Below are 25,784 nucleotides of genomic sequence, written 5' to 3'. Positions count from 1 at the left end.
CTCAGACACAAAGCTTTTAAGTGTGGACCTGTACCTGCAAAGAGTGGGGCAAAAGGTAAGTCTGGATAAGCTCTGAAATAGTGCTTTCAAAAATTATATTACTCATGAAAAGCAATAATCAGCTACTATACTAAACTGCTACAGAAGGGGCACAGCTTCTTGACAGACACAGTGGGCCCCATGCAGTTCTCTGTTTTACCCTCCATTTCATACACATAAAGGTAAAGGTACCCTGCCCGTACGGGCCAGTCTTGACAGACTCTAGGGTTGTGCGCCCATCTCACTCAAAGAGGCCAAGGGCCAGCGCTGTCCGAAGACACTTCCGGGTCACGTGGCCAGCGTGACATCGCTGCTCTGGCAAGCCAGAGCCGCACACGGAAACGCCGTTTACCTTCCCGCTAGTAAGCGGTCCCTATTTATCTACTTGCACCCGAGAGTGCTTTCGAACTGCTAGGTTGGCAGGCGCTGGGACCGAACAGCGGGAGCGCACCCCGCCACGGGGATTCGAACCGCCGACCTTTCGATCGGCAAGCCCTAGGCGCTGAGGCTTTTACCCACAGCGCCACCCGCGTCCTTCATACACATACCTGGCCCTAAATGGGCAGAATGATGGCAACATGAGAACACACCTTGTCAGTGGTGGCTTCCCCACACTCCACAAGGAGACACGTCCTGAGACATTTTTGGTTTTTAGCTGCCAGGCAAAACACTTCCTTTTTACCCAGGATTTTGGTCCTTAATTTGAATGGCTTCAGATATTTGAACCTGGAATAGCTCAGTCGGTACAGCATGAGACTCTGAATCTCGGGGTTGTGGGTTCTAGCCCCATGTTGGGCAAAAGATTTCTGCATTGTGAGGACTTGAAATGGCCCTTGTGGTCCCTTCCAACCCTACAATTCTATGTTTTGTGGCTTCTTTTAGTGGTGCAGGATCTGTAAGACCTGACTTATATTTGCATACATGTGTTTTTTGGGCTTTTATTGGTTGTGTTTTGTTATAATTGGTTATAGTGTTTATGCTATTTTGGTAAGTTGCTTTGGGTCGCCTTGGTGAGGAACGCACCACCATCATCATCATCATAACAACAACAATCTGAAGACTGGAAAGAGAGGGGATGGTGGCAATATGAAAAGCTGCTTTCAAATGGTAGAGCGATTAAGCCAAGCGCTCGCATACAGAATCAATTTCCATTGGCTTCCACATGGGAGCTGTAACATTCAAATTGGTAGTCAAAAGATCTTTACTGCGGGACAAGGATTACTGAGTGCGTGGTGAGCATTGATTTCATGGAAGGGTGGTAATCCGATCACTGCTCTGCGCTGCAAGCCAATGCTCAGCTCACTTTCAGACGTTTTGCCTTAATATGGGCAAAGTATACGGACCGAAGACAAGGAAATGTGGCAACTGTTAAGGAGGCACAGGGATGTGGCTCTTGTTTATACGGAAATTTGATATGGTGGCTCCTATGCTTAGGAACTTTTGCCTAGCATACAAAAAAAAAACTCCCAAATAAATCACAATACTAAATACGATTCACAGTAAAAAGGTTGAAAATAAGTTGTGTAGTCAAATATCAACGAATTAAATATAAATTAAATTAAATATAAATATAAAAGTCGCAGAACTTTAAGTGTGCTTTTATGCCTGAACAGAGGAATAAAACTCAAAGCATATTGTAAGGTAATCAGTAGCTCGGTGCTGTGTTATGTAAGTGCGCTATTAACCAACAAACATTAAATATTATGGCTGGAAGCCTGTGCACACAGTTTGCTGCTTAGATCTCATTACCAATCACCATTCAAAGGAGATTTTTCTTACCTGCAGATTCAAAGAGATGCTAATGAGAATGTTTCCTGCGATTGCCAACAAGACGCCTAAGAGCAAAGTCTGCAGAAACAAAACATTTGTGTACAGTAATACAGATAATTAGTGGAACAGCAGGCAAATATGAACACAGTTTCATTCATTTATAGAACAATTTGCTGGGGATTGGGGCTGCAATACTTCCTGCTCTTTCAAGGGTAGGGCTGAGCTATGTTGCCTGCTATTTACAAACACTCTTCCGTATCCTAACAGCAGAGCCTAAATGGTAAAAGTACCCGAGACATGCTGAATATTCATCTACAGTACGCATCTTGCATACCAGCCGCCCAATTTCCCCATCTTGCCCACAAAGAAAATTATTGAAAAAGAAGAAAAAAGACTGAGAATCCTAAGGAGCTGCCAACATTGATTCCCACCCCACGCCCGAATCACACAGAAAGTAGAATTGGTTGTTCATGTGAGACAATGCCAACATACTGGAGCAGTTCAGCAATGGAACCAATTGGGGTGCGGTCGTCTCTCATTGGAAGCTCCCCATTGGCTAGGTCTTCTCAGAGGTGCTTCCCCATTTGTAGAATCCCCTCCCTGGTGAGATGTGTCTCGCTCTCTCATTGCTAACTTTCAGGAGGAATTTTAAAACATCCCTGTTAACCCCCAGGTATTCAGTGGCTGAAAGATACAGCTCCTAGCAACTTGAAATTATTGGGTGTGAAAATCTGTGACTGTTTCACATATTTTTATTTGCTTTAAGTATTTTATTTTTAAAAAATGATTTTTAATTGTATTATTTTATCTGTGGTTTGCCACCCTGGACTCCTTTGGGAGAAAGTGCATGATGTGAATTCAATAAGTAAATAAAAGAGTTCTGGATTTCTAGCAAATACTAAATTGGAAAAAAATATAAAAATTATGCAAATCTGACTAAAAGTATGCAAAACCAGCGTAAGCTTAAGATTCTGAATCAACTTGGCAAAACACAGTGTTCTCTCTATAGAATGTTATTATCTCATCAATTACTTTATTGCCAAAGGAAAATGTGCAGTTTTTGCAACTATATACAAATCTGTTCCAGGTATTGCTTTCTCAAAGAAATATATAAAGGACAGTATATAACAACATGTAGAAAGTTTTCGATTTGGTTAAAATTACAAGGAGAGATACATTCAAAGTACAGTTGTGCCTTGGTTGCCGAACGCCTTGGAACTTGTACGTTTCGGCTCCCGAATGACCAAAAACCGGAAGTGAGTGTTTTGGTTTTCGAACAATTTTTGGAAGCCGAACATCTGTCACAGCTTCCGATTGGCTGCAGAACACTCCTGCAACTGTACGGCACATTTCTATACCTTCCTTCTAATGCAGCTTAAGTCAACAGATCTAACCAGGCTGCTTTGTAACAGCCATCCTCTCGCTCTCTTTCTCTAAGTCCTTAAAATCACAAGGCAGCAGAGTAGAAATATTTATACAATGGTGCTACTTTAGATGCTGATATACTATAGTTACTCTGTCCATCTAAAGAGATGCATTAGACAACCTCTGCTTCAAGAGGGTGGATTTTTTTCTAGCATGCTCCATTCCTAAACTTCTAACATACTGTTCAGATAAACTTAGCTTCACTGCTTAAGCTTGAAACAAAACCTTTCCAAGATTGACTGCTCATTTCCTCTAAGGCTACTCAAACAGCTCCCTAAAGATAGTTTTATAGCCAAAGGTTCTATAGCAATAGGGATGAAGAACCAGAGAAAGGGCATGACTCAATGAAATCACTTACAGCATTTTGTTTCAGATCCCACTTGTTTCTCACCAACAGCACACTCAATATTTTTATGCTATATGCGGTCATCAAAAAACTAAAAGAACATGCCGTTGACTCTCACGGTGTTACCCAAATAGCCACATTTCCGTAATGTCAATACAAAGTGATATAGATAGCGCAGGCATGGGAAACCTGTGGCCTTCCAAATGTTGTTGAACTACAGTTCCCATCATCCTGAGTAACTGGCCATGAGGCTGTGGCTATTGAAAGTTGGAGGCCAACAACATCTAGAGAGCCACAGGTTTCCCACTCCTGGCATGGCAGAGTAACAGGCCTTTCTCATCGCACCAACATTATACATATACAATGGTATCTCAGGTTAAGAACCTGAAACTGTTCTTAACCTGAGGTACCACTTTAGCTAATGGGGCCTCCTGCTACCGCCACGCCGCCGCCACACAATTTCTGTTCTCATCCTGAAGCAAAGTTCTTAACCTGAAGCACTGTTTCTGGGTTAGCAGAGTCTGTAACCTGAAGCGTCTGTAACCTAAAGCATCTGTAACCCAAGGTACCACTGTACACAAGAGATGATTTAGGCAGTATATATCCTGCTGCTCAGATATGCTTCCAGTCTGATGGAAGAGACACTGCCACAGGATAAACCCAGTAGGCTCTGATGTAATGGATAGGGTCCACCAGTTCAGTGCAGCTGAGCCTACACTCCAGATGAACGTCAGCCCACAATGGTGTGCCACTGGACAGTACTGAATCAGAATTGGCTGTACAATCCAAGAATGGTTCACCTGTCATGGAAGTGACCCCTGAGAAAAGGTAAATTCTCCTTTGACACCACATCACACCAGTGACACAGGAAACTTGCTACTTTGGGGTTTTAATCCTGTTATGGATATTTATTTCTGCTGGCGGAAATGGGCTTAAGCATGACTGAATATAAAGTGAATATTCTCTTCTAGAGAGAATATGAAGGTTCCGTGCCAAATATCTGTGTTCTGTCACACTTCCTAGGCTCCTAACTATATTTCAAAAGCAACAGATCAGTTTAAATCCAAGCACCACCTAAAAGGAAAAACAACAACAACCCTGGATTAATTCCAGCTTTAGTTTTGTATTGCTTAAGTCTTCCAGCTTTTGCTGAATACAGTGGTACCTCGGGTTACATACGCTTCAGGTTACATATGCTTCAGGTTACAGACTCCGCTAACCCAGAAACAGTGCTTCAGGTTAAGAACTTTGCTTCAGGATAAGAACAGAAATTGGGCTCCGGCAGTGCGGGGGCAGCAGGAGGCCCCATTAGCTAAAGTGGTGCTTCAGGTTAAGAACAGTTTCAGGTTAAGAACGGACCTCCGGAACGAATTAAGTACTTAACCCGAGGTAGCACTGTATAAGGTACCTTACTAGATTTGACACGTAAAAATATCAAGGCTGAAACCTTTCCGAATGAACCTTTCCGAATTTTTATAGAAGTTTGGAGGAAAAAAATTAGCTGGCTTGAACTAAACCAAGGTTAGAATATTCGAAATGCCAACAAGATCTACTTATATCCAACGATACTTGGAACAGACCCACTGAAATCAATCAACTGGAGTGATTTCAGTTTCAATGGGTCTACTCTGAGTATTACTAATGTTGAGGATCACCTATAGTTAACAAAGCAACAGCATACAAGAAAAATTTAGGGCAGTACCATGCTGTGTTATCATAAAAAGGGAAACATCTCATCAGGTGTGGTTTGGTTAAGTCCACAACATCATTTTCAATAATAAAAAGGACAAGGCACCTAAAAAAACTTATGTAACTAACAGTGGCACCTTTGAGGATCATGGAAGATAAATAATAAATACACACATAATAAGATCTGGTGTAATAAATATTGCAATTAAGCTTTCGCACGAATTCTTTACAAATAATGTGAGATCTAAAGGGAGGTTGTTTCTTGTTTCTGCTTTGCATTAACAGAAATACCAACGGGATAATGTATGTATACTAAATGCAAGCATTTCCTAGCTCCTCTGGCAACACAATAGTCACCAAATGTGCATTTAAACAACCTCTCTAGACCATCACAAAAAAATTATTTCATGTATATTACACCCCATCCCAATGGACTGAAGTTCAGAATAATAACATCTGTCACAATAATTACAAAGGAACAATAAAAACAAGATAAAGCCAAGAAGATAAAATGCCAATTTCGATTTAAAAAATAATACTGTGGGCATAATCCAGCCAAATTTAAGTACATTTACATCCTGCTGATTTTAATGAGCAAGGGTTAAGCATGTGCTGAACTCCCATGCAAAGCAATGTGACCTCAGTCTGGGTGGAACTAGATCTCAGACTTTTGATAAGTCCCCAAGATGGAGGGGTTAGCCATCAAAAAACCTCTCTCTTGGAGCCCTTGTTCACATTTTGGGTCCAGAGAAAGTTGATCTCAAAATGCTAATGCTGTTTACTCACATTCTACAGTTTGATTAGCATTTGGTAATAATCCAAGGTTCTACTGTCCTAAAAAAGGCTTAACTAGACATTACTGAGTAGACGTAGCTATGGCCAACAGCATAGTCCCCGTGCATCACCATGGTAACATCCGGTAAAACAAAAGTGGTGTGACCTGACATCATAACACTCAACATTTCCCCCACCTCAGCTCACTGTCTGCCCCTTGCAAGAGAATGAGGGACACGGTTTGCAATGATGCCACACCATGTGTTTCATTTCTGAAGGATACAGCTGCCACCGTCACCTCCACGTATGTACTTTATGTTGTTAGGGTGGCAAAACCACTTTTGCCTGGGGAACGAAGAGGAGAAATGTTTTTCTCATTGGCTAAGTCATTTTGAACTAGTCACTGCCTCAGGGAAGGGCTGTAGCTCAGTGGTAGGCCAGCCTTGCAAGCAGAACGTTACCACCCATAGAAAGGGAAGGTGAGGAGAAGTTCTTTGCCTTCCTGCACTCTTTCCCACAATTCCAAAGGGCGCAGCATCTGACACCACTGGTTCCACATTTCGGGTATTCCTATCACTCCACAGAAGACCTACCGCAGCCACCCAGATTTTGAAACATTTCCACTAGCCAAATCGCTCTCTGAAAACAGCCTCTGGTTGTTTCTGGTGTCCCAGTGGTTGGTTGGTTTTTGCACACTGCCCACAAGGTTTGCACACTTAGCGCACCCCTCCTCCAAAGAATTAATGGTTCTCCTTTGCCCTATAGCATCGTCACAACCACCTCTCTGATGTAAGAGTCCTGTATGTAACGTTGACTATACATTTATGGTGCTGGGTGCAAAGAGAGGGACAAAACGAGGCTATCTTGCAGTAGGGAATTGCGGAGGTCTTGTTGTTGCTTTACTGGCCAACATTAAACATTATCGGTGTGCCAGATGCACACTTCTGGCCCTAAAAGTCGCTTATTTAGGGCAGAGGTGAAGACTTCTGTGTAACATTTTGCTTACCTGGTTTGAGTAGTACCACCCGCTGGAAAGAAACCCGCTGCTGCTCTCTTTACGCGCGAGGGTGGCGTTTTGCGCCAAGCGCGCCTTCGCCATTGTCAAGGCGACCTTTTGGAAGCTATCTCCGGGGTCTTCAGCTGCGCGCCTCGGACAACCGGGTCGCCCCAAGCAACGCCATCAGCGATCGCAGCAAAGGAAACCGGATTTCAGACGTTTCGCCCACTTCCTGGTCTAGGATTGTTTGGGGAGGAGGAGGAAGAAGAAAGGACTGTTTGTTTTTTGAGAGAAGTGGTTACTGTTTTCTTTTGCCCGGAAGTTCACAGGTGCTTTAAGGAGCTCTTGGCAAAAGAGAGAACCTTTGCTGAGATTTGGGGGGCGCGTTATTTGTTTGTTTGGGTGATTTCCTTTTATTCTTTTTGCGCGAGGGAGGAAAATATTGCAAGTAGCTGTGGACAGTTCTGCAGCAGCGCAAGAGTAGATTTGAAGGCTGCTTGTGTGTTTCGTATATCCCAGCCCCACCTACCTCCTGTTTGAGCTGCGGCAGCCTGCCATTTAACTCTTTCAATACTAACGGAGGACACAATAGAAAAGAATCACACCGAAAGGCCGTTGGATCAGAGGGAAGGGGGCATGTTCAAATAAACAACCAATGAAATGCATCGGTTCCTTGCGAACGGCCATAGGGTTGCAATGGATTTCCCAATGGTCATGGGAACGCAAGCGCCCAAGACGTTCCTTCTGAATGGGGGCATATTGGACTGCATTAAGGCTAAGCCAAGGGACAATGCACTGTTTGTAAGTCCTCAGCAAAAAAAGAAGAAGAAAAAAAGGAGAGATCCTGCAGACTGGGAGCAGAAAAGCAGCGATATGTAGACTAAATCCAGAAAGTATTATCAAAGTATTGTGTTTTGGCAATGGATGAGTTTAAGTTACTATGCTGAATTCTGCTTTCTTGTTAGTTCATAGTGCCTTGGGCAAAAATATTTTTCCCTGGACAGTGTCGGATTAATAATAATAATAATAATTTATTTATACCCTGCCCATCTGGCTGGGTTTCCCAAGCCACTCTGGGCAGCTCCCAGCAGAATTAAAAGCACAACAAAACATCAAACATTAACTTCCCTAAACATGGCTGCCTTCAGATGTCTTCTAAAAGTCAGATAGTTGTTTATTTCCTTGACATCTGAAGGGAGGGCATTCCACAGGGTGGCTGCCACTACCAAGAAGGCCCTCTGCCTATAACCTCACTTCTTGCATGGAGCGAAGCACCAGAAGGCCCTCGGTGCTGGACCTCAGTGTCTGGGCTGAACGATGGGGGTGGAGACGCTACTGGGCCAAGGCCATTTAGGGCTTTAAAGGTCAGTACCAACACTTTGACACTCATTTGAGCATGAAGACCACATGTTCATCATCATATGTAAAAATCCAATTGGATCTGGCACATGGGGCAATCTGGCCAGCACCACTGAGTTGTTTCACATGAAATGCCTTTAGTTTCACTCATCGTGCCTCTTGTATGGTTATTGAAAAGATCATGCTGCAACACCCGCATGATGTTGTACAAATCCCACCAATGGGCCAGTCCGATGGGAGTCTTTTCAGCTGAAAAGCAGGTAAGAAAGTTCTAAATAAGTAAGAAGTTGCTGTATGTGCACTCACATGTGCACACAAGTGCCAAACAGCAAGCTGGTTGATAAGGTGAACTGGACACACTGGTATCCAATCAGTATAAGCCCAATGTCATTGACCGGTTGGACGCAGAGGAATGGTGGGAGGAAACAGCTGGGGGGGGTCCCCCTCCTGCTGCACAAATCCCCCCCAGGGTTGGATTTCCAAGTTATCTCTAAGAACTGAAACCCGTGGAAGGGCCATGGCTCAGTAGCTGAGCATCCATTTTGCATGTAGGAGGTCCCACAGCATCTGCAGTAGGAGTGGCAAAGACTCCTGGTCTGAAATGTTGGAAGACCACTGCCAGTCAGTGTAGACAATTAGATAGATCAACGCTCTAACCCAGTCAGCTTCCTATGTTGCGCATTTAATTACTGGGAGAGATCTGATGCTCTGTTTTGCATGCGGCAGAGAAGTGTGAAATGGGGAAGTATGGAGAATTTCACTTTCTGTACACCCACCTAAACGTGTCAATCATGTCCAAAGCTTCTCCAACTGTTCTATAAATGGAGCCTTAATATTTAAAGGGACACCAAGGGGATGTGGTTACAAGTAGGGAAACCTGTGTTCTGAGATTGCTGGACTCCAGTTCCCATCAGCCCCAGCCAGCAACGTCAATAGTCAAGCAGGATGGGAACTGTAGTCCAACAACATCTGGAGGACCAGAGATGCCCTACCCCTAGGTTACAGCATAATGAAGGCAGCCATTGGCGTGCTTACTGGGAATGGCAGGTTTATATTTAGGTATATTAATATTTCTCTCTTTTTTGTTTGTTTGTGGGAAAGCTGCCTGAAAAGGGTATGAAACCTTCTGAAGAAGTGCCCATTTTCTTTGGCCCTTAATGTTTAATACCGCCCACCTGTAAGCCTTCTGCGGCTCCAAAGCCAGAACGCTGCTGCCATTTCCTTAAACTGGCACAGGAGGGAGACCATATTTTCAAGCAAAACTCTTTGATTGAATAATTAGGTTGGCAGCCTGCACTCTTTCTCTGCTCCACTCCAGGTTTGCTTATTATTATTACTGGGCAATAGTCCAAGAAACACAAGCCATTCAGCCGTAATAATAGCAGCATGCCCTTCTAGTACATCTCTGCTCATTTACTGTGAGAAAAGACTCATGGCTCCACTGGCAATGAAGGCACATATTACTATTGAGGAATCGCCGCGAGAGCAATTTGGATGGGAAACAGAGAGGAAGGAGAACAGAAGAGAACAAACAAAAGGAAGTGCTTTCGTTAGGCAGTAGATGATAATTGCGCTAGCTTAGAAGGGTTTTTAAAGGATTAGACAAATTCAGGAGAGGCAGGCCTGTCAATAACTGATAGCAAGTGGAACAGACTATAGGGAATTGTTACCTCTCACACACTCACTACCTGAGCTTCCCAGAGCTACCTGGTTGGTTGTGGCCAGTGTTGGAGACCTGTGCTCACATTAAGCTAGGCAGAGAGCCAGTGTGGTGTAGTGGTTTAGAGCGGTAGATTCGTAATCTGGGGAACCAGGTTTGCGTCTCCGCTCCTCCACATGCAGCTGCTGGGTGACCTTGGGCTAGTCACACTTCTTTGAAGTCTCTCAGCCCCACTTACCTCACAGAGTGTTTGTTGTGGGGAAGGAAGGGAAAGGAGAATGTTAGCCGCTTTGAGACTCCTTTGGGTAGTGATAAAGCGGGATATCAAATCCAAACTCTTCATAGGCAAACTCGCCCCTCCAGATGTCTTGGGACTACAACTCCCATCATCCCTAGCTAACAGGACCAGTGGTCAGGGATGATGGGAGTTGTAGTCCCAAAACATCTGGAGGGCCGTGTTTGCCTATGCCTGCATTAAGCCAAGTTTCAGTCTCAGACATGACCCAAGAAACCATGACTTGTTCTGGCTAATCCCGGCTCCTTTTTCTCGCACTCTCAGTCCCCTCTGACAATGCCCTTAATGCTTTTGAGGTTTTCCTGTATTGAAGCGTCCTCAATGCATCATCACCTTGCTCATCGTTGGCTGCACAAATTGGGTGCTGAATTCTCAGCGATTTGTGGCACTCAAGCAATAAATAAATGCAATACATTTAAAAAAATACACAAAGGTTAATTCCCTGCCAGAAAATGCCAGTACATTTCTTGGATATGAAAGGCAAAGAATATAATCCTGACCCAGCAGTGTTTTGTAGGGGTTTGAAATCCAATGCATTCAAGGAACTTCTCTACCTGCAAAGGATTTCTCAGTTGCTTCAACAGCCCCAGATGTGCAAAGGGATGTTTGTATAGGGCTGCTCCCTTCATTAAAGTGCATGGGGAGATCCACTTGTGAAAAGGACCCTTATTTGCAAGACTGCACATTGACCTCTGGATTGGAGAAGGACAGTACTGTACTTTTTAAAAACTTGGTATATTCACAGGGAATATTTGTTTTTAGGGTGGCAAGTCAGAAGAAAAGTTACTTCTGGTGTAACAATGGTGGCTCCCACCCTGGCTACAATTCCATTGTGTGAATACCTTTGAAGTTTATATTTCTGTTTACACATTTTTTTAAAACATCAAAAAATGCATTTCGGTGCTCTTTTAAATTAAATAAAAAGTCAGTGAAAGGTTATTCAAAATCAAGAAACACAGAGCCACTTCTAATATGTTAATACTGACCGACTCGAAATACTGGTTAGGTTGAATTTTCCACCAGTCATACAGTGGTACCTCGGGTTAAGAACCTAATTCGTTCTGCAGGTCCATTCTTAACCTGAAACTGTTCTTAACCTGAGGTGCCACTTTAGCTAATGGGGCCTTCCGCTGCTGCCGCTCTACTGCCGCGTGATTTCTGTTCTCATCTTGAAGTAAAGTTCTTAACCCGAGGTACTATTTCTGTATTAGCAGAGTCTGTAACCTGAAGCATCTGTAACCCGAGGTACCACTGTACTGTGAAAATAGTAGAAAGTGTGTAAACAAGGAGTGTACACACACACACACACACACACACACACACACACACACAATTATATGTAGTAGAAAGCTCTGTAAAATCGCAACTTTAATGCAGATAATGTTGTTCTGAAACAGAATATTCCTTTTGCCTTGATCTACCAAAACCACCAACATTTGTGTTGTGGGGTTGGAAGTCCAAAATCAAAAGGGAAAGACAAAAACAGCAATACTGTATTGCCCCCTTAGACTGCAGTCCTTTACACGGTTAACTTGGAGTAAGTCTCATTGAATAGGGTGGTGAGATCTGATAGAAATGGTCAGTGGTAGGTCATGCAGCTGGGACTGGAGGCGACAAACTAAAAGTCCCCAATGTCAACTATATATTACAAGTTGCCAGATTCATCAGACAACATTTTGCTTTCAGTGAGATATCACTAATGAAGTTGACTTCAAACCATTAGTGTAACCTGAGTTCAGGTACTTCAGTCCCAGCCTCCTCGCTGCTAAAACCTTGAAGGTATTCTGACACTTTTAAATTGAATCTGGCACCTTATGCAGATTAGTTTCAAAACTGTGTTAATATATTCTTAAGAGAACCAGCTTATGACCCCAGAGGAGGGTCACATTAACTTTAATAAACCGCAGGCTATTTGGCTCCAGTCATGGCTGCCCTTCCCTGCAGCATTTTCTACTGCCCAGGCATATTAAAAGGTTTGCCTTCTTGTGCCTTATCTTATGCTGAGCATAACAATAGCCCATTAAATGATCAAGCCTTGACCGGGATATTGTATTCTCATTTTCATTTGTACAGCTTGCCGTGTCTTCCTACCCAGGGCAGCCAATGTCACTCCACAGTGCCTGCTGAACAGAGAGGATATTAACCACCCCTTGCACTGCTAAACTGTGTACACCTTCTAAACATGGAGGCAGTGATACTCTCTGTCCAATACATTTGCATAGCTAAACTAGGTGCCCCTGAAATTTGACACCTCAGGCAAAGTCCTACCTTGGACCAGTTCTGTCAGCTTTTATTAAACTCCTGTCCTTGCAGCTGCTGTATCTAAAGCGCCTCGTTGTTTTAAATACCCTTCTTCTCCTTTTGGAAAATCAAGCCAAACTTAGAGGTTAAAAACATAAAGAATGTGAGAAAAGGATGAAAGGGTTTTTCATTTGCATCCTCCTTTTTACCATTTCATTGAAGCACATTGATGCCACCAAAAACAGTATTTCTGTTGACGGTGGTCCCTGCCCATCCCATGAGGTGCAATCAATTACCTGGTCTTTTCCACACCTGCATTGATTAGAATGCATCAGAAGATTGACTCTTATCTAGTTAATCTGTGCGGTCAGGAGTGCCAAATTGGCCCCACGACTGTGGGTGCCCAGAGCCATGAGTGCCATGCAGCATGGATGGCCCTGGTACTGGAATTTGTGGATGCCCGGACCCTTCATGGGGAATTATGTGGGTGCTCAGGTACCCAACGCTCCAGGGAGTTGGCAGCTATGCTGCAGGTAGTATCAGGAACCTGGCCAACAGATTCCAGTTAACTTAGTACAGTGGTGCCCCGCAAGACGAATGCCTCGCAAGACGGAAAACCCGCTAGACGAAAGGGTTTTCCGTTTTGGAGGTGCTTCGCAAGACAAATTTGCTATGGGCTTGCTTCGCAAGACGAAAATGCCTTGCGATTCCTGGGGTTTTTTTCCCCTCCCCCCCTTTTTCCCAAGCCCCTAAGCCGCTTAACAGCTGTTCACTAAGCCGCTTAACAGCTGATCGCTAAGCCGCTTAACAGCTGATCTAAGCCGCTTATCAGCTGATCTAAGCCGCTAATAGCCTTTTAGCAGCTAATCCGCTAATCCCTTAAGCCTTTAATAGCCTTTAATAGCCGCTAATAGCGCTAATAGCGCTAATAGCGCTAATCCGCTAATGGGCTTGCTTTGCAAGATGAAAAAAACCGCAAAACGAAGAGACTCGCGGAACGGATTCTTTTCGTCTTGCGAGGCACCACTGTACCTGAGTCTAGTAGCTGAGTCAGATTTGTGAGATCTTTTCTTTAGCCAATTGGAAACTGAAGTCACAGCTAGGGAGGGAATCTACATCAAAAGTAAATGGAAGGGAAGGTCACAAGGGACACAAAGATGGAACGGTTGCACAGGCTTAGGCAAGGAAGTTCTGTTTTCTTTGCAAGGAGATGCAGAGAGAACATTCAGAACTGAAGCTGACCCAGAAGGGTTCCTGCAGGGCTTCTTCTGACCAACCAAAAGGTCAGGATGGACATGAGAGAACTTGAGCTTGGTAAAGCACAGATAGCTAACCAAGATCAGCTTGACTTTCAAGTTCAAGGATGGTGACCTTCCAGATGTTGTTGGCCTTCAATATCCATCAGTCCAAGCCAGCATGGCCAAAGGTCAGGGGTTATGGGAGCTGTAATCCATCTAGAAGACCACAGGTTCCGCATCCTGCTCAAGGTGCATCTAAAACAAGGAATGAGAAAAGACCGTTCTTCAAGAGCTGATTATATTAGATTTCAAAGCTCTTTGTTTCTGGCTAGTCCTTGCATTGTTTTCCTCCTTTGGCTAATGCCAACAGCAACAGATCTCAATGACAAACAAATGAAGCAGATTATAGTTCTCAAGCATCCCGCCATCAAGCGACTAAGGCTTACCTGATAGTAAGGCTTATCAAGCTAAATGGGATTTACTTCTGTGCAAATATGCATATGGTTGAGTTCTAAGGCTGAAATGTCACATGCAGTTGGATGGAAGTAAACCGCATTGTACTCGATACAGTGGAACTTACTTCTGAGTAATCTTAGGTTCTGACTGTATGAAAATGATCTTTCTCTCCCTAACAGTCATGTAGCATTTCCCCCCCAAATGTGTATGCTACCTGTGAAGCTGAACAGCTATTATGTGGTTTTTATTATTCCTGTAGTAGACTACAGTATCCAAAGTATACACCATGCATACTTCTTCACTTAGAAGCCAAACACAGCTATGTAAAGTGAGCAGCTTGTTTACAGTAGACCCTTATACTGGTAGGGACCTATGCTATCAAATTAGTGGGAAATCAGTATTCTAGTAAACAGAGGTCAGAGATCAAACCCACAATTTCATATAAAATTCCAGTCCATGTACACAAAATATTAAAATTTAAAAAATCCAAGTCACAAGACCATCAGCTACTCTTAAAGCTAATCAAAAGCAGGGTAGGAGTGAAGGAAGTGATATTTAAATGTAACGTTAATCCAAAATTTAATGCAAGAAACAGTCCTATAATGGATCTCTTGTAAACCTTGACAACTGATTGTCAAACAAGCAAAATGGTTAGGTTCCTTCTTATTCAGATGGTGTCTTAAAACGTCAGTTTGAATAGTATTATAAATATATTCCTCAAACTGTACTGCTTCTTATCTGATAATTATTTGGGCTTTGTTGGGAGGTTTTTGTTTTGCCATTAATTTTATGTAAACTTGAGAAATTGTAACCTCCTTGATGTCTTTGGTTGCCTTGTTTTATCAATGCACGTTCAGGGCTCCACTTTTCCAGAATGGTTTCACAAGCAACACCTCTTCCAAGGGAACGTTAGGAACTTTGTCTGCAAGGGATACAGGGGCCACCTGACAACTCACAGCATCCTTAGCAAGCTACCATTCCCAGCATCCTTTGTCTCACTTTAGATTGCAGGTGTGCAGTCCTTTCATATATACCGTAACTGAATGCTCCTTCCCAGCAAAAATTCTGTTCTAACCGATGTCATGCATTCAGCTGAAGCTAGTTGGATTTGGGGCAATTTACTCTGTACTATCATTAAGCTAGTTCACTGCTTCTAAGCACAATGCAGTTAACATCGCAGCACTAAGTTCTGAAATCAATAACAAAAAAAAGGAACTGCTGAATAATAAATGAGAAACGGATGAAGAACAGGAGCCTCTGAAAGCCTATCGTGCTCTTTTCTTTACCAAAGACCTGGTTCCCCAGTGCCACCAGATGTCAGCATACACTACTTGACTAAAAACAAACATGGGACTTTCTCACAGTGAAATCCTAAAAGCAAAGCAGGTTCCATCCATGCAGAGTTGTGCAAATTTGTCCCTCTTTTTGGACAAACTGGATTGTTTCTGTGCTGCCCCACAGAGAGAAGATTGCCTCAGTCCCATATATCAAATGCCACACATTATGTAGCCTGAATACATATGCAAAACAGTCCAGGTAGATTTCAAACCAATGCTCTCCCAACCTAAGCTTTCTCAGCTGATGCCTTCATGTTTTCCGGCGAAACTCCAATCTGCAAAACATATTCGGAAGTTCTACGCTTCTGCTGAAGAATACGGAGATGATAAAATAAGAATAGCTTTGCAGAAGGAGCTATAGAGCCATATGGCAGGCATATAAATACAAGCCATATTGTCTATCCTGGTGGTTTTCAAACAATCTGCACTCAGAGAATATTTTTCTACATTTATTTGTCTACTGAGGAACCCCTGCATGTTTGCCACTGCGCTGGCAAGGATTCTCAGCTGTTTTCTAGAATGGTGAAAGTTCTAGGACTGAGCTCTCCATTTGCCTCACAGAGTGAAGACCAGGGATGTTGCATCCAACTCTTCATCTGCTCAGATCCCTAGTGCACCCTAGAACATGCCCAGCTCTCTTCTGTGGATCTGCTATTGCTAAGGAAACTTGGCTAATGGCAAGTGATTTCCCTTTCAGGACGCTGCTAATTAATGAGCCCCAGTAATGGGCTTGGGCGGAACATGGGTGGCGCCGTGGGTTAAACCACAGAGCCTAGGACTTGCCGATCAGAAGGTTGGCGGTTCGAATCCCCGCAATGGGGTGACCTTCCGTTCCTCGATCCCTGCTCCTGCCAACCTAGCAGTTCGAAAGCACGTCGAAGTGCAAGTAGATAAATAGGTACCACTCTGGCAGGAAGGTAAACGGCGTTTACATGCGCTACTCTGGTTTGCCAGAAGCGGCTTAGTCATGCTGGCCACATGATCTGGAAGCTGTACACTGGCTCCCTCAGCCAATAAAGCGAGATGAGCACCACAACCCCAGAGTCGGTCACGACTGGACCTAATGGTCAGGGGTCCCTTTACCTTTAATGGGCTTGGGCAGCCTGAAGGGAGTGGGCCAGATTAATTTAGGAGTCCAGCTATAAGAAGCCTGTGCAAGGACTTCCCTAGCTCAATGGGGCTTTCCCCTCCTCCCTGTGTGCCCCCTATGAGCCCCAGGTTGGCTTGCAGGGGTCAGGAGAACCCACAATGCAGTGCACAGTGGGAAGAGAGGGGGAATTGTTCCATCTGGCAAGCTGATATGCATGCACTGATGGAGCAATTGCCATAGCATGCCATTGTACTCCACCCACTGCGCAGGCAAAGTAGCAAGAGTTTAGCTGCCTTGAGAGATGGTAAACACTGTCGATCTACCTTGATCACTTCTCGGTGAAACCAAAATGCTTAAATGCTTCCTGAAAATACACAATTCTTCAGCAACTCAGTCTTTTTTAACTCTGATTCAGCAGTTAAACCTGGTGGAATGTGCTTAAACGTAGTCCAGAGCTAACTTTTAAAAGGGTAAAGCTTTGAAATATAGAACACAGAAAGCTGCCTTATACATGGCAGATCTTTGGTCCATCTAGCTCAAAACTGGCCACACCAGCCTCCCCCAGCTTGGGGCCCTCCAGAAATTTTGGGTTACAACCCTGATCAGCCCCAGGTACATGGCCAACGGTCAGGGATGATGAAATCTGTAGTCCATAATATCTGGAAGGGAAAGCCTGGCCTACTTTGACTGGCAGAGACATGGCATTAGCTCTGTTTAGACATAACACCAAACCATAGTTCGACATTACTTGAATAAGCCTTGGGCTCACAAAATTCCTTCTCCTCTCTCACATACACACCAATTTGCTCTTGCACTTTTACTTTTGTGGCCAACAATAGCTTGCCGTTACATCCAAATAATTTGACTAGCGTTTCCAGTGTTGGTTTACAGGCAAACTATTGTTTGTACAAACCATGGTTTACATCTGTAGATTATTATTTTTTGCATCCGTTGTTGGCTCTGGTTCCATCTACTTTTGGTCTCCTTGGCTTCTGGCCCACCAGCCCCAATGGGCAGTAGCCTCTTAGGGAGGCTGTAACATTCTGCTGCCTCCGCAGGCTACTCATTTCTTAAGCTTTGGTTACCCCTCTGTTATGTCCTGCTTGCCACATCCCTTTGTGACATTTGAGTGGTTCAACCAATTACTGCCAGGGGGATTTATCATGTCACTGACACTACCATAATATTTGTTAGTACACGGCAATCAAAATGTAGATACATACTTCAGGTTATACTGTCTGCTCCCTTAAGGCAGAGTACTTTCTGATCAGCCCACTGTAAGAAACCAAATGAAATGACTTGGATAGGTGCATAATTTGCTTACTTCACGCACACATGTGCAGACACACACGCACTCAGACACACAACCCACACACCAGTTTTCTGTTAACAATGTTACTGAACCCTTTTTGAAAACAATTGGTATGTAAAATATGTTTTGCAGAAATGCCACGCAAGATTTACCTTCCTTCAGGGGAGGTAAATCTTTTCTTGTCATGAATTTGATTCTGTGTTTAGAATCTGCAGAACATTCCTTATCATATTTATTATGTTTCCACCATATTATAACAATTTTAAAGTTAAAAGGTCAGTGGTTTATTCCATATTTCATGGCTGTGTCCCCTTTCTGGCTTGTTCTGGCATCAGGAACTGATCTTTCTTTTGAAAATAACTTTTTGTGTGTGTGTATTAAAGGTCGTTTGATATACAGTATTTAGAGATTGGCTTTTTACTGTGGGTATAAACATGATGGAAAGAATAATGTAAAAGAGAGAGAGAGAGAGAGAGCGCTAAATTGAAATCAAGCTGTACCAGACAAGGAAGTTGATTATAGATGGAAAAGATTTATGGGGATTTCAATCAGAGAGGCTTATGGGCGTAACACATAGAGCTGGTTGTTGTGGATCATCTTGTTCCATGTCCAGTTTTCACACATATGGAATAAATGGAATCTACCCAAATTCCAAGCCCCCAAGGCTTTCTTTAGCTTTGTAATTTATTCTTACAAGAAAAAGTTTTTGTGTGTTTTTTGAAGGACAGTAATCCCACCACATATGCATAGTGGGGTGGGGCGGGGGAGGCAACTTCACTTTCTAGTTGATTGAGAATTTTTGGGTCGGGCTTTAAAAACAATAATAACAACGCAGAGCAGTTTGGAGAAATACATGACGAATCTATATAATCCAGTGCAATAGTTTCTCTTCCATAAAACAGGCACAGCTTGGCGAGTTCAAGAATTTCTCATTTGATTATCATAGGTTATAAAATCACTATTGAAGTATGGAGTATATATAAAGTAAAGTTATTAAAGTTGGTTTTGTTTCAACATTAGGGGTGAGTGCTGCCCTCTGGAAATGGGATGGCTATCAACTCTAGTCTTGCTGGAGAACACACAAAGAGAGCGCGCCGTGTGGGAGTCTTTGCAAAAAGACAATTGTGAATTGGACTTTTCCTTATTCGTTTGCAGAAAGCGTTCGTGCTCCCAGTTGGTGGATGACCTTGTGTTTTGCAGTCTTCCTCTTCCATTTGGGATTTTGACTGATGGAGAACCAAACTAAATGTCTTGAGGCAGTTGTTGACATTTCTATCACATTCACATATGAAGCACATGAGGTTCTGTTTATAAAGAGGTGGGGAAACACTGTTCCTCCAGCTGTTGTTGGACTCCAACTTTCAGCAGCAGCCAGTGAGTATGTTCGGGGTTGGTGGAAGTTGTTGTCGTTGTTGTTTAGTCGTTTAGTCGTGTCCGACTCTTCGTGACAGTTGTAGTCCAACTGGTCCACTAGCAGAAGGGAGGGAGAGGTGATTCCATTCTTACCTCACGCTACTTCATTATTGTAAGCAATGGAGCAATGTAAGCTCAGTTCTTCTATTTATTTTCTTTATTTACTATATTTAAATAGAGCCACCCAATAAAAAATTTCCCTGGGTGGCTCACAGCATGAAATAATAACATCCAATTAAAAGCACAATATCATAAAATAACAATTTGCAGGATAAACGTTTCCATCACAGAGAAGAATAAAAGCAGATAATTAATGAAATAAACAGCACATAAACAGTGGTTCAGAATGCCAAAGTCAGAGCCCTGTGAGGATTTTATTTTTAAAACGCCTCAGCAGAATCACCAGCTTTGGGTGAAAGAAAATCAATCAGAGGCTTCAGGATTCTGTCTAGTTCTACATATCTCAGGAGGCAAACCACCTGAAGTGGTTCCCCATCCCTCCTGTGCAGGGCTGTCTTAAGCATATGCGGTGCTGGGGTGCAAAGATCTGCCTGCCCCCCCCCCCCAGGTTGCCCAACCCCAGGCACGCAGGAGGGTGGAGCTGGCCAACCGCCTCAGTGTCTCGCTGGCTGAGTCACCTCCAAACTCACAGTGCAGAGCTGCCCGCAGCAGAAGAGCCCGCCGCGGCACTCTGACTGACGGACGGGCTCTTCCCCGGCCTCAACTCTCAGGCCCCAGACTTAATAATAATAATAATAATAATAATAATAATAATAATAATAATAATTTATTTGTACCCCGCCCATCTGGCTGGGTTTCCCCAGCCACTCTGGGCGGCTTCCAACAAAGATGAAAAATACACTAAAATGTCACATATTAAAAACTTCCCTGAACAGGGCTGCCTTAAGATGTATTCTGAATGTCAGGTAGTTGTTTATCGCTTTGACATCTGATGGGAGGGCGTTCCACTGGGCGGGGGCCACTACCGAGAAGGCCCTCTGCCTGGTTCCCTGTAACTTGGCCTCTCGCAGTGAAGGAACCGCCAGAAGGCCCTCGGAGCTGGACCTTAGTGTCCGGGCAGAACGATGGGGGTGGAGACGCTCCTTCAGGTATACTGGGTCAAGGCCGTTTAGGGCTTTAAAGGTCAGCACCAACACTTTGAATTGTGCTCGGAAATGTACCGGGAGCCAATGTAGGTCTTTCAAGACCGGTGTTATATGGTCTCGGCGGCCGCTCCCAGTCACCAGTCTAGCTGCTGCATTCTGGATTAGTTGTAGACTCTTGGCCTGGTGCCCCTGAGAGCCCGGCGCACAGGTGCCCCTCACCCCTAGTGCCTATGGGTAAGACGGCCCTGCTCCTGTGAGGGGACAGGGAATAGGAAACTGCTGTCATAAGCCAAAACGTTACCAGATAGTGCTTTGGCCAAGGCAAGGGGATGTGCTTTATCCTTCCAATAGCCAGACCACCCTCCCACTTTCTCTGAAGTGAAGACCAAATCAAGTGTGTGCTCCTCCCTATGTGTGGTCTACTGACAACATGGGACAGCCATGAAGTCCCGAGCTGCTCCAGACAAGGCAGGCTCAGCATGAACGTTGCCAGTTCTACAACACTGACTTGGGGTTATACAACACTGCACTCAAGTTGACCTCTGCCAGCTCAGTAAAGGAGACCATTGGGTAGCACCAACAGTATCCCCAATCTTTCCCACAACAGGTAAAGGTATTCACAGCCAACTCCAAGACAAAGGGGCTTTCTGGTAAGCAGAATAGATGTCTTATGGGCCACAGCAGCCTTCTAGCACCAAGTACCCTGGGGGTAGCTGGAGGCAGAACTGAGTAAAATCTGCTCCACCCAATTCACCCACCCAGGTCTCAGCTATGCAAGTCGGGTGAGCTCCCTCATTCATAGCTAAACTATGGCCTTATTATGTACTGATGTGGCACATTATAAGAATTGCAGCAGCACCGGACCAGGAGCCTCTGTAGCCAAGTCACCAAGTTACCTGCAAGCCACTGCTGCCCCCTCTGCTTTTCTGAAGGCTATAATTTACCATAGTATACCGTATTTTTTGCTCCATAAGACGCACCAGACCACAAGACGCACTTAGTTTTGGGAGGAGGAAAACAAAACAAAAAAATATTCTGAATCTCAGAAGCCAGAACAGCAAGAGGGATCGCTGCGCAGTGAAAGCAGCAATCCCTCTTGCTGTTCTGGCTTCTGGGATAGCTGCACAGCCTGCATTCACTCCATAAGACGCACACACATTTCCCCTTACTTTTTAGGAGGGAAAAGGTGAGTCTTATAGAGCAAAAAATACAGTACCTTCTCCTCCCAGAAAAATATTGCAGAAGGATACCTCTATAGCACACCCTTTACTCCAGCATCTCCCATCCCTTCCATCCTGCACTTGCAAACAAGTGAATGCTTCCCACTTACCCCATTTTAATTTTTAAAACCCCTGGGAATCGACAGCCTCATAGCGGACCATGGTAATCTTGGTGCTTAAAACCATGGGGACATAACTTCAGTACTGAGAGCTGCAGCAATATTTGCATCTGGCTGCTCCCTTGGAATCCTGTCCACCACTCCCAGGCCTTGAAAGCATTTGCAATCACGGACTTTCAGTTTGGTTTTGATGCCTTTTAAGGACTCCCTCCGTGATGCATTGTTTCCTCTGCTCTCCTACCCCACCCCTCCCATCACACATAGATGTTTTCCAGTGCATGCGAGCGCTGCTGAAGCATGAGAGATGATGTTACCATTGTAAAAAAGGGGGGAACTGTCTTTGAAGTGGCTTTTGATGAGATTCCTCTTGATGAGATTGTGCATGACACTAACCACAAAGGAAAAAAGCAGATTGAAAAGAGAGAGTGGTTTTAAGTCAGAAGCAGCAGCCATATGAGCTCAGGGGTAGAACAGCATCATTAAAAACTTAAAGCGCTGATCACAGCTGTGCAGATGCGAGGAAGGGGCTTGCTCCCATGTTTTTAAGCTGCTGGGAATTATTCTTGGAGGCCCTAAATCCAGATTTTCAATGTAAATGTAGCTCCCATGAATCCACCCCCACAAAAACAAAGGCCCCATTTATCTTTTAAAAAAAACAAAACCCCAAAACTTGGCTTCTACAGCTATTGCGTAGGTGGAACTTAGCAAAATGTCTTTTTTATTTTTAATAAATTAATTGCCTTAAGGAGATCTAAAGGTACTTTGAGAATCTACCACTTATGGTAAGGGAATATATTCCCTAAAATTGTGAGGTGATGATTTAAAAAGTCATTTCTTTGGAGTCAGTGCCCAGAAGCAAAAGGGGCGACATGTTTTTAGATCTTATCACAAACCAGCCGCCAATTAGCTGTGGCTTCTCAGACGTCCATATGTGTTTAAAAGAGACAATCTGCACAATGGCATCACAGTATTTCCTGCACAAGAATGTTTCCCCTGGGTAATGTGGAACACTTGAAGTGGCCCATAGTTGTGTATGTTACATGTAAAGATGTCCTCTTGACATCTTGGACATAATCTTTTATGGGTTCCTCACAGCCATGTATTCTTTCTACACCCCAAATTTAATTTGTGGGTGGGTACTTTGCAGATATCCATTGGAATTGGCCGTATCTGTCTAATGCAACCTGGTGCTCTTCAAATATTTAGGACTCCAATTCCCATCATCCCTGATCATTGACCATGTTGGCAGGGGCTGATGGGTGCAATATGGCGGATATCTCTTTCCCCCATACTGAAATGTCACAGCAGTCTCTATGATCTGTGCCTTAGTCATGCTAAACATCTTGATACCCATATTCCCTCTATTTCACCTTGTAATCTATTCTCAACATAACATCCATCTAGAGAACAATGCCTTTCCCCCTGAAATCTGTTCCTCTTAATCTTTTTACTATCTGGATGGATGGAGTTGTACCTACATTTGTCTTAGCGTCTGTTCATTTATCTGTTCATTTAAAGCATCTATGCTAACTACTCTTGGTCTCATCAAACAAGCGAAGCACATTTGTAATCTTTACAAATATATACATGGCAGTCATTTTTTATCTGATCTACATCTTTCTGCATCTGATGGAACCTTGGACTTGAAGAGAACTACACATGTGCTTTGCTGTACCCAAGCCATATTTCTGAGCTGTCTTCCGAGCTCACAACTACTTTCATCTTTCCCCTTAAAACCTTTGCTGTGCACCTTTTAAATTATGCACATGTTGAGGGGCTAGGAAAAGAAAAGGTGCTATTTCACGATCTTTCATGACGGTAGTATGAAAAAATGTGCATACACAAGCACATTCAAGCTCTATTATGTATATTGATGCTGTGATAATAACTTCCCTGTTGGAACAAAACAAGGCCCATCTATCCTAGTATTTCTGCTTCCAAAAGCAGCCAGCCAGATGCATCCAGAAACCCACAAGCAGGGTGTGAAGGCCATCTCTGGGTGTTTCTCCCATCATCTGGTGCAGGGAAGAGCCAATCTCAGTGGTAGAGCATCTGTTTCCCATGCAGAAGGTCCCAGATAGATCTTGCTGAGCAACTTCCAGGCCACTGTTCTTGTGATTCTTTATCATGGGCAAACCAGACTTGGACAAAGAGGGGAGCCCTTCAAATCTCTGACATCTCCAGGTAGGGCTCAGACAGGCTTCCTGTCTGAAGAGCCACTGCAAGTCAGGGTAGACAATGCTAAAATCTAATGGGTCTGACTCAGTACAAAGTAGCTTCATATGTTCCAGTGGTATAGAAACACTGCTTCTGTACTTCTGTGTTTAATTTAGCTATCATCACAACTAGTTGTTAATGATTTCTGCTCTGTGAAAAAAAACTATCTAAACATCCTGTTATGATGTACTATGTCAAGAAGTATTTTCTGTGGTTTGTCTTCTCCTGCCTTCTCCAAGATCCTGCATAAGTCCTCCATGTCCTTTACAGTTCTTGATTTGAAGGACTGTCAGGAGGGCAGTCCTCTGTTTGAAGGGCTGCCCTCTTTGCCCCAAGTCTGGTATATATTTAAGCACAGGAACTTGGTTAGAACATGTTCACCAACTATTAGCACGCGAGAAGGCCCACATGTCACCTACAAGAGAATGATAATAATAATTTCAAATCTGCATTCATTAGCATGTGGAAATATTTATGCAAATCTGCATTCCTTTTGCCTTTATCATTTTTGGGTGATGTATTCCCTCTTTTTCCCCCGGCAGTCCATTAGCGGCAACCCTGATGGCCTCATCCCCATTTCATCTTGATGCTCTCATTGGTTAGGGAATACAGGAGCTGTAGTTCAAGATCTGAGTGGGGGGACGACGACACAATATCCCAATCCCTATTGTAAAGAACTATTCAGATTGAGGGTGCCTAATAAAATGAACAAACACAAAAATAAATGGGCATTCTGTCCAATGTGGGCTTGCATTTCAATCACACATCTGACTGGAGGGATTTAATGCTCGTTTGTGAAAACAACCTGTTTGCCTACTTCTGTATTTCTAAACCAAATGAAAAGTAGGAAGGGCTGTGGCTCACGAGCAGAGCATGTGATTTGTAGGCCAAAGATCCCAGGTTCAGTCCCAAGTATTCCCATGTAGAGCTAGGAGAAACTTATCTCTGAAATCCTGGAATGCTGCTGGAGAGCTGGAGACCAAACTGATCTAGATGGACTAATGCAGGCATAGGCAAACTCAGCCCTCCAGATGTTTTGGGACTACAACTCCCATCATCCCTGACCACTGGTCCTGTTAGCTAGGGATGATGGGAGTTGCAGTCCCAAAACATCTGGAGGGCTGAGATTGTCTATGCCTGGACTAATGGTACGACTCAGTCTAAGACAGCTTCCAATGTTCCTGTGTTCCTAACTAAAAAGCTTAAATTGATTAACCTTTCCTCATAGAGAAAGCTAATTGGGATAAAGGATCAGTGTTCGCCTCCCATGATACATATGAGACGTAATTAACCTAATATAAACAGATCTCTTGTTACCCAACTTTGTTGTTTGTTTTTTTAACCATACATAAGAACCCCATTTAAATTGTAAATTGACAGTACTTGTACATGCAATTTTATTTTCTTCACAGCTGCCAGATGGTGTAGAGCAGATGATGCTTTGCCACTAAAGAGGGTCTGAATTTTAAACAGTCGAGATCATAGCAGGCTGCTTCACAGTATCCCCCGCCCCACCCACTTTAATCCTTGACTAAAAGGACTGGGTGCCCTTTTGATCCCAGCACTGAGCAGCCAAAACCCAGACACCACTTCTTCTTTGTTTTAATCAGCGCCAGACAAAGAGCGGAAAGGACCAAATGATCTTCTCTCATTTGTCTTCGCTTTGGGAGACAAACAAGCA

At 43.7% G+C, this 25,784-nt stretch overlaps 1 protein-coding gene and 1 long non-coding RNA gene across 2 annotated transcripts in view; both read right to left on the bottom strand.

Annotated features, from left to right (window-relative positions):
* Positions 1-7,514, bottom strand: part of NIPAL2 (NIPA like domain containing 2) — a 37,206-nt gene extending 29,692 nt beyond the window's left edge. The window contains exons 1-2 of the mRNA XM_083450306.1: positions 7,050-7,514; positions 1,819-1,887 (exon numbers count right to left, since the gene is read on the bottom strand). Coding sequence (XP_083306432.1) covers positions 1,819-1,887; positions 7,050-7,142 — 162 coding nt within the window. The 5' untranslated portion in view covers positions 7,143-7,514. The remainder of the gene's footprint in view (positions 1-1,818; positions 1,888-7,049) is intronic.
* An 8,028-nt stretch (positions 7,515-15,542) lies between these two features.
* Positions 15,543-17,769, bottom strand: LOC310682673. The gene is made up of 2 exons (XR_014514093.1): positions 17,630-17,769; positions 15,543-15,901 (listed from the first exon to the last, which is right to left on the bottom strand). It is a non-coding gene; the product is annotated as an uncharacterized lncRNA (long non-coding RNA).
* Between the last annotated feature and the right edge of the window lie 8,015 nt (positions 17,770-25,784).

The sequence above is a fragment of the Podarcis tiliguerta genome (assembly GCF_965153285.1).
Source record: "Podarcis tiliguerta genome assembly, chromosome: 7".
Lineage (NCBI taxonomy): Eukaryota > Metazoa > Chordata > Lepidosauria > Squamata > Lacertidae > Podarcis > Podarcis tiliguerta.
The sequence above is the reverse complement of the archived record's forward strand: the minus strand, read 5'-3'. Positions and strand labels throughout refer to the sequence as shown.